The sequence below is a fragment of the Pteropus vampyrus genome, unplaced genomic scaffold (genome assembly GCF_000151845.1).
Source record: "Pteropus vampyrus isolate Shadow unplaced genomic scaffold, Pvam_2.0 Scaffold12, whole genome shotgun sequence".
Classification (NCBI taxonomy): domain Eukaryota; kingdom Metazoa; phylum Chordata; class Mammalia; order Chiroptera; family Pteropodidae; genus Pteropus; species Pteropus vampyrus.
Window position 1 is genome coordinate 2022782 of NW_011888793.1, and position 9839 is coordinate 2032620.

Here is a 9839-nt window from a genome sequence, read left to right on the forward strand (position 1 = left end):
GAAGTTGTCTCAAAGCCAGGTGTAAACAATGTACCCTAATTAGTTCAGACAATAGGTATAAGAAGATCAGTGATCCCTTCAGGCTGTGAGGGATGGTGGAGGGGAGGGGAGCCTTATGACAGCCTAGAATTTCAATGAGGAAATTGGGAAATGGGTAGGTAGAAAGCATTACCATGGGGAGAAAGGGAAAGAAGTGATAAAAATATGGTGGTATGATATAGCAGGCACTTTAGGGGAACAGTGATCAAACTAGAAGTTAAACAATTTAATTGGAACACATACATTGTGCAGAGAAGCAGCTTGAGAGAAATTTAAAAAGTAGACTAGAGACAGATAGTGATTGATCTTTAAAATCAGTTTGATGAGTTTCAACATTATCCTATGATGTAAGGGAAAGGAGAGATATAATTAGAGCATATTTCTCTCCCTTCTCCTTTCATTTTTTCTGTTTGTTTGTTCGAGAGAAATTTATCTGTCAGGCATGTAGACTGGATAAAGCTTTGGCATGATTAAAGAGAAAAAGACCAGATAAGGATTAAAATCCTTAAAATCAGCTATTACAACTATACTTATTGAGTTAAAGGAAAATATCCTTGCAATGAATGAAACAATAAGAAATCTCATTAGGTAGTTCTAAAGTTAATAAAAATGCCAAGCAAAAGTTAACATATATCTAATAAAATTAAGAAATATTTTAGCTTAGCATAAATGACTGGATACACTGTCCCTCGTATACCTGATGCTGGACAATGCATCTTTTTTCCATTCAAATACACATTTAATTCTACATGGTCATATATAATACCCTAGGAACAAAAGAAAATATTAAAAATGGTAAAAATATAAATGTTTCATAAAAACCTTAACAGTAAGAAAGCACTGACTGTGGAGCATGGAAAGACAAAAGAACTAAACAAAAGGTAACAACAGCTTTCACTGAAGGTTTCCAATATGGTAGAATTCTATTTGAACTGAGCTAAAAACAATTGGTGGTGATTATGTGGGGGAAGGAGAGGTAAAATCCCAAGAGTACACATTAGAGGTAAAACAAATGATATCAATTTAAATTCTAGTGTTATATTTAGAGAACCCGGAGTTTATATTTTGAACATTTGAGATGATATAACTACTGCATACTCGGAACAGATACCTTTTAAACTTATACAGAGACACTACTTCTATATGTAGAATTTGATCTGAAGGGGGAGAAACAATGATGTTTTCACCATTAGGGCATAGTGTATATCACTGTTTTCAAATTATAAAGAAGTATCTTTATATAACTTATCTCCAAAAAGTAACCATATATTGCTATATTTCTTTACCTTGATTTCAGATATGTCAAGTGTATTACCAAGGTAAAGCTGGTGTTTACAATTAAATATACGGTTGACCCTAGAACAATACAGTTTGAACTGTGCAGGTCACTTATATGCAGATTTTTCTCCATAAATACCCATACTATTAAAAAAAAAGAAAAGAAAAAGAAATCTCATGAGAGTGATAAAACTAGAAAATAACCAAATAAAAATTCCGGAACTGAATAGTATATTATCTGTCATTAAAATGTTACTGGATGCACTTAGCAGAATAGAGATGACAAAGTGAGCTTCATGAGAGTTCAATAAAATTATCCAATCTGAAAAAAGAGAGAAATAAGAATGGAAAAAAAAAAATGAACGAAGCCTCAGGACATAAAGAACAATATGAAAAATCTAATATATATGTTATTGGAGTCTCAGAGGACAGGAAAGAGTCTAAAAGTAGTGACCAAAACTTTTCCAAATCTGGTGAAAGATAGTAATTTATGGATTCAAGTAGCTCAGCTAACTTGAGCAGTATGAATACAAAGAAAACCTGGGCACACATAGTCAAACTGATCAGAGCCAAAAATAAAGAGAAAATATTGAAAACATCCAGCCAAACACAACACACTGAATACAAGAGAAGATGACTTGACTGGTCACTGACTTCTCATCAGAAAACATGGAGGCCAGATGACGATGAAAAAATATCTGGAAAGTGATGGAAGAAAAAGAACCCAGAGAAAATGCCCTTTAAGAATGAAGGTGAAATAAAGGTATTTTTAGGTAAAAGAGAATTTGTTGCTAGTATACCTTTAAGAATATTCAGGGAAGTTCTTCAGACAGTAGCAAATGATAAGGGATGGAAACATGAATTCTCAGGAAGAAATCAAGAGCATTGACAATGGTGAATATGTGAGTAAAGACAAAAGCGACCCTCTGATTACATCTGTCGCACCCAGCAAACTTGATCCTTCTGCATCTTCTTAGTTTTAGCAAGTGGCTCAGGCCAAAATCCCGTGTCATTCTTATTACTTCTTACTCTTTTATTCTGCTTTCCTGGTATCAACCTACCAGGAAACTCTGTCCTTTCCACCTTCAAAATATGTGCATAGGATTTGACCAGTTTTTTTTTTTTTTTACCTCCACTGTTCACCTCCCATGTTCTAAGCTACTATCAAACCTCTCTTAGATTATTGCAGCAGCCTCCAGACTGCTCTCCCTTCTGCTACCCTTGACCTCTACAGATTGTTCTAGAACAGTAGCAAGAGTGATTTTTAAAAAGTACATAAACCCGATCATATCACTCCTCTGTTTCTGCCTTCTAAAACTCCCTATCTCAGAATTGCTGGTGGATAAATCATTAATACGTAATTTTTAAATGGTGCACCATTGTGATTTTTATATATATCTGAGTAGACACTTAAAGAACGGAATAATTTTACTATAATAAAAAGTCTTTCTTTTCCATTAACTCATCTATATGAACAAGGTTTCTCAGAGAACATATCTTTAAAAATGAAAAAACAAAAGGAAATAGAATTGATGCTGACCCTTGTCTCTGTCTCCCAATAAATAATATTACTCTGGATACATGACCTAATTCAGGAAAAAAATCTCAGCTCCATCCATGTCATTAAGAGATACATTTTCAATAAAATTTTACTTTTCATGGTAAACAATAATTTTTCAGAATTTAGAAAATCTAATTTTGATCAGTTATGTGCAATAATAATTGTCATGATAACATCTGAGACATTTTAAAACAGCGTCCTATTAAAAATGTTAAATTTTTATTTTATATTCATATTTTTGTTGAAAAGAATTATTTGATATTATTTGTAAAATATTTGTAAAATATTTTCAAGCATACAAATATTTTAAGTCAGAATAAACTTCTGGGTGTAAGATGGACTGAAAAAACAAGTTCGGGGAGAAAAAGGAAGAATGTAAAATTTTCAACTGCTAAAGAAGAGTATGTTCATGAATTTTTTAAATGGATGATGATAGATATCAAATAGCTATGGGATTTAAATTCCATTGGATACATTTAAGACAGTGTTGAAACAACTTTATTTCTAAAGCAACAATACAATATACTGAGTGTCATCCTTTGCAATTTAAATTTATGATGAAAAATGTATATTTTTAAATGTTTAAGTTGATACTTAGTTTTTCAAAAATTTAAAAGGAAAATGTAAGCAGAATGTTTGAATTCTAGTGCTGCAATAGTATCTAACCTGGAGAATAAGTATTAATACTTATTAAATGTTGAAATACGCTTGACAATGTTCTAAGTATTCCCTACATCTTTTGTTAAATGTTTATAATAAGGGTATGAGTCATGTTCTCGTTACTACTGCTGCAAAGTAAATAACCTCAAAACTTAATGGTGGTAATAAATCAATTGTTTTATTTAGGTCAGAATTTTGTGGGTTAGGAATGTGAGAAGGGTTTGGGGGGCTGTTCTCACTTGGAATGCCTCATGCAGTTACAGTCAGATGTTGGCTAGGACTGTAGTCATCTGAAGGAAGGACAGTGCCCAGATGCCCATACTGGCTTGCTCGCAGAGTTGGCCATCTTTTGAGAACTCATCTGGGGCCACTGTTCAGAGCACCAAATGTGACTCTCCAAGGGGATCAGATTCCTGCTATGGCAGCTGACTTCCCCCAGAATGAAGGTCCCAAGAGTGGCAGGAGAAAGCCTCATGGTCTTTCTGACATAGCTTCACTTCTACCATCTTTTACTGACCAAAGCAGTCAGAAGCCCACCCAGGGGAAGAGAAATAGACTTCACTTGTCAATGAAAGGAATGTCCAAAAATTTGAAGGCCATGCTTTAAAACTTCCACAAGTTGTTAATTACCCCTATTTTTTTAGATGAGGAAACTAAAGCATAGTAAGCTTAAGTAATTTGCCTAAGATCACAGAGCAGTAAGTGATGAAGTTAGAATTCGAACTTAACAGTCTGATCCAGAGCAAAGCTCTCAAGCACAACAAAATTGCCTCCTGAAAAAGGCAGGCGGAGGGCAGTCTGAAGCTCCTTGGCTAAAAAAGCTCCCTTTTCAGTTCCACTGCAGTGCCCTCTATTTACAAAGCCCCTACAACATCAAACTGGGAGACTGTTTTCCCTAGTCTATACTTTGGGAAGCCTGTTGCTATGGATACTATGTTGCCAGGCCTCTTCAATGACTCAAGGGAAGGAGTGCGGAGAGATAAGAGTTGGAAAGGCTGCAGCCACTGGTGCTGAAAGTTCCTAAGCCTCCACGGCTTCAGGTAGGACAGACCTGGTGCTTGCCCTTTGATAAATGTTTTAGGTTGCACATTGCTTGGTGGTCATGATTCTAATCCCAGACCACCCTGGATACTAGTATTTAACAGCTTCTACCAGAATATCGAAGAGTCCACGTGGTATGAATTGCTGTCCCCTCCTTCTTTGCTTTAATTAATTAGCAGCCATAGGGATCCTCAAAGATATTTTTATGCTTTCCAGAAAAGCTAGCTGGCTCTTTAGGAAAAGTCTCTTCTTTCCTCCTTTCTCTCTTCCAGTCTCAGAGTCTAGAAGACCTCACTCACTACACCTCTATGATTTTTAATTTATGGTCTTGGATGCACAGAGAAATTCACAAACCTTCCTGAATTCTTTACAGTGAGGCAGTTGATACAGAAGGGACTGAGGTTAATTAAGGGGATGCCTAGGGCTTAGGATGGGGTTACCAAATAACTTTGTGGTAGACGCTCAAGTGAGCACTGACATCATTGTCCCCTGAGCTGGGACAGAGGTGAGCTTGGTGGGCATGCGTGGGTCAGTTCTAAGCATCTTAACCATAAAGGCCGCTAGTTGAAACTTCTTTGCCTTTTCAGAGCTAGTTTTGATGTGCAGTGGCATAGCCACCTCATCCAAGTCCATGTGCACCCCGGCCCTTACTACTTCCTCATTCGACTGTCTTTTGTTCGTCCCAACTTCAGCCTCAGTCTCCTCAATTACAAGATGATTCTCATGCTTCCATCCATCAGAAGTATCGAAAGGATCAATTACTGAATTGGTTATGGTGGGCTTACCATTCTCTCATTCGGAATGAAAAAATGTTTGACATGTGGTTCACTGACATTCAAAAAGCCTCCCTCTCCCAAAGAATTAAAAAATAAATAAAAATATTATTTTAAGGTGTACACAAAAAGGAATAATCCTCTCCTTGCATTCACTGACATTATTAAACTTATTTGAAGAAATTCACATGAAAACTTTAAAATCTAAGGGACTATAATTAAGAATGACAAATGAGATTCTAGATGTCTGGTTTTGTTTTGTTTTTTTTTTTTTTAACTTTAACATGATGATCAAATATAATTTACCAAACCCTAATGATCTAAGGTCCAGAGTCATCACTGTGAAATGAAGCAGAGGGCCATACTTTGCAGAGGTTGTTGGGGGTTGTTTTTAAAATTTCCATGTTCCGTGATATCACGGTGATGGTTGGCATTAGCTCTACCTCAGGAAAGTTAGAGATAGCCTTTCATCCCCAGCCGCAGACCCGGCTCAATTACAGCTTTGTGGCAGGATAAGGTTAAGGGGATAGGGGAGGACAAGGAAGACGAGGCAGGCAAAAGCAGAAAAATCAATTCAAATTACTTCGATAACAGTGACTTGAAGTCCCCTCCGAAATACAGACAGGAGCCTCCGGGATGCTGTCAGCCCGGACCGGGGCGGCGGGGAGTCAGATTGAAGAGAACACCACCAAGTTACGAAAACAATCTGGGCTCTCCGCAGTGGGCAAAGACAAATCTCCCAAGAAAGCCTCGGAAAATGGGAAAGACAGCAGCCTCGGTCCCTCAGGGCAAATCCAGCTTAGGGCGCGGCAACTGGCGCTGGTGCGTGAAGTGGAGATGAACTGGTACCTAAAACTCTGCGACTTGTCCAGCGAGCACACCACCGCCTACACCACCGGCATGCCTCACAGGTAAGCCTCCGTCCGCTCTGCCGGGCCGTCGGAGACCCATCTGAAAGCGCTCTGAGAGTGGATGCTTTGATTTTCTTTTCCCACCGTGCAGCTGGAGATCTGAAGGGCTCTAATTGCCTTACAGATGAGTGACACTTCAGAATGTGTAACCACAAAGAGCAGGAACTTGAGGAAAATGGCAAATAATGCTCTCTGCGTTGTTATTCTGAAAAATACCCTTGTGAGGAGGCTGTAAGACACTCAAGAGCTAACAGGAAGGAGTATGAAACTCAGATTTGTGTTAAAGTAGAAATCAGAGTTCAAAGATTGCAGGAAAATTGCCCCCTTCCAAAACGACAACAAAAAAGATGGCAATCTTTCTGCACTTCCTTTACTTTGAGAACTTGGGAGTGAGAGAGGGAAAGGTGTTTTGTCTCTTTGAAAAGTGTACGATTGGGCAGTGTGAACTTGGTGAATAACTTAGGCAATGGGGTGCAGGGTAGAACACATTAAACACCTATAACGGGGTCTGAGCCCCCTGCCTAAGACAGACAATATCAAGAGAAAAGGATATTTAAAAAAAAAAAAAGGTAATGTGAGACAAATCTCTATAGATTTTCTCTGATTTCCGCCCCCCCTCTCAGCCTCAGCTTCAAATAATGCAGAGGAGGAATAATTTCACACATCTCAATGATATATGATAAAATTTACTGAGTAAAAGTCTCTGGAGTCTTGCAATTTAAGCATACTTATTCCCTGTAATTGCTATAAAAATATCTTAGGAATTAAAGATAATTTTGCAAGAAAAATTATTGTGTAAACAAAGCTTCAAATAACTATTTTCATTAAATCATAATAAAAATCCATTAGAAATGGAAGATGGTTCCAGTGAAATAGTCAAAGTATGGAAAACTTCTGAAGAGCTTATATGGTAGCATAGAAATCCTGGAATGTATTCTATTTATCAAAGTGAGCCAGTGTTTTCTGAGCTGCCCTCATTTTTGTATTTCAAATCCCAAAGGGACACTATAGGAACACTTATTTAGCAATTGAATTCACTGATGCCTATAGACTAAAAACTTGTTGGAGTACAAACTTCAAAAAGTCCAAATTTCCATTTTTCCTTTCTAAGGCAGGAATAAAATAGGTAGTTCCAAATCTAAGCCACTGTTTAAAAAAATCAACATTTAAAAAGTAGAACGAGATGAAGTTTCTGTGAAACGTTCTGTGAAATATATTTACTATTTACGGCCAGAGTGATTTGTCTGAAGCTCTTTTAAGCTATTACTTAGTGTACATGGAAGAAGGACCAAGGAGAATGATCTCGAAGAAAGCTCAGATGAGCTGTTCAGTGTTGGGAATGTAGCTCATATCTATAAATCTTCAAGCTATCGTTAGAGAGCTTCTGGAAAAAGAGTTAAGAGGCAAAGGAAAGCCTTGATAATGATTTCCTTCCATAATACATTCTTTTACTTAGTCTAGGCCAGAAACTTTCCTTAAGGGAGTCTAACACAGGACCATAAAATTCCTGCTCTATTATCTGACATTGAAATAACATTTATCAAGTCAGAGGGGAATACTAATTAAGACAACAAGGCATAGCCGGCAACTTTTGGGAAAAAGCAAATTGCTACTCTTTTCTGCTTTACTCAAGCAATAACAACTTGTCCTGTAGTGACAATTAACAGTTTCCATAGTAATATGTGTGGTAGTGTTATTAATCATTGCTTCACAATAGCCTTGTGTATCCCTTGTTTAATGAGTGTCTAAAGAACAGTGAAAGTCGTGTCTGTCTTACATTATTAAAAATTAAAAATGTCTCCTCCCCCTTTATATTTACAACATGATTGTTTCCAGGGGGACACTAGTGTGTATGATTGGAACAAAGTCAATTTATAAATCAGATTTACTGCAGAACTCTATGTGTGTATATCTCAGAAAAAGATAATTTTTCTCATCTCTAGCTTCTTTCCTTTTTACACCCCAATGTTTGAACTACCTACATCAGTTGAGTCCTTGAGGTTGCTTGGAACAATGACAATGACCGATGGTGCAATACCTACAAATTATAATATAAGCAATAGCGTGTGCAATTCTCCAGGCCACCTGCTTTCCTTTCATTTATAGATGTTGCCTGTGAAAAAGTTACAGAAAGTTTTTCTGGACTTCCAATTGTTCTTTCTTCCAACAGCATGTCCCAGGAGTGATACCTCCATTAGAGACATGTATGAGGAAGATAAATATGATTAATATAAAATATAAACAAATGTACCTATCTGTGAAAACTTACAGAACAGAATACAAAACAGATTGAAGAGTCCTTGAAGACGTTATATGTTTGCTATATGCTAGAATTCTATGGGTCATTGGTTAATGGCCATCGATAGGGAATTGCTAGAAAGCTATAGCTTCAACTTCATTTCTGAGAAGATAGAATGAAAATATTTCACGGCAGGTTACTTCTAGTTTATAAGGGATTTGAGCATTGTCTTATGCCCAGATTCGATGATAACCTATATTTGAAACGAAGGGTATAATTAACTGATTGGAAGAAAGCATTTGAGATAGAGAAAGGTCCAGTCATCCTAGCATATTTCAGAAATAAAATTGCAGGAAACAGGGCATAGAATGCACATTGATCTTGTGGTAGGTGGTTCTGATCCTCTTTCTGGGATGGTGTCTGCATCAGACTACATGTAACGCAATCTAATATAATTAGCTTCATATTGTTTCATGGGCCATTTCACAGAGTTTTCTGATGACCCTATGAGGCTAATTTATTTTATACGATGGCTCATTCCTCTGCATAGTGAGAGAGGGTGGTTCAGGGGCCTGCGTCCTGGAGCTGGAGGCAAAGGGCTGGCTTTGAGTTCCTGTCACTGTGGATATGACTTTTAAAAATATTATTTGTTGTTATTAAATAACTTTTTTTTTTTTTTAAGATTACAAAGGTAACATCTGAACTTGGTAGAAAAATTTAAAAACAAATATAAAGAAGAAAAGGCAACTAGTGCTAATATTTTGGTATGCTTCTCCCCAGCCTTTTGAATTGGAATCACACTATATATTTTGCTTTATACCTTTTTTCACTAAATATTATGACAGTCTATTTTATTACTTTAAAAACCACTTAAAAATTTGTTTCTAAGGACTATATCTTATGACTATATTATTGTGTAGCCATTCTTATTTTGTTTGCTATTTATCATCATTATAAATGATATTATAATAAATATCTTTATATCAAATTTTTTAAAAAATTGTATCTCTGGTGATATTTTTAAGCTCTATTTATAGAAGTAGAATTAAAGGGTAAATATTATATGTATAATATTACATATACATATATACACACATACATATTTATTCTTAAGGCTGTTGCTTTCTGGAAATATCTTCCCACTGGCAATATTTGAGACTCCCATCTCATTGCTTTCTCTAGACTACACAGTATTTATATGGAATCTGTAGCATTGCGTTTTATAGTTAAACAAATTATTGGGAAACTTAACTAACCTTTCTGAGTCTCAATTTCTTCAACTGCAAAAGAGGACTAATAGCATTATAAAGGACTGTTATAAAAATTAAATGAGATAA

The 9839-nt window shown here is 36.3% G+C and overlaps 1 protein-coding gene across 1 annotated transcript in view; it reads left to right on the top strand.

Moving 5' to 3' along the window:
- The first annotated feature begins 5988 nt into the window (after window positions 1–5988).
- Window positions 5989–9839, top strand: part of KCNAB1 (potassium voltage-gated channel subfamily A member regulatory beta subunit 1) — a 355662-nt gene continuing 351811 nt past the window's right edge. The window contains exon 1 of the mRNA XM_023524026.1: window positions 5989–6263. Coding sequence (XP_023379794.1) covers window positions 5989–6263 — 275 coding nt within the window. The remainder of the gene's footprint in view (window positions 6264–9839) is intronic.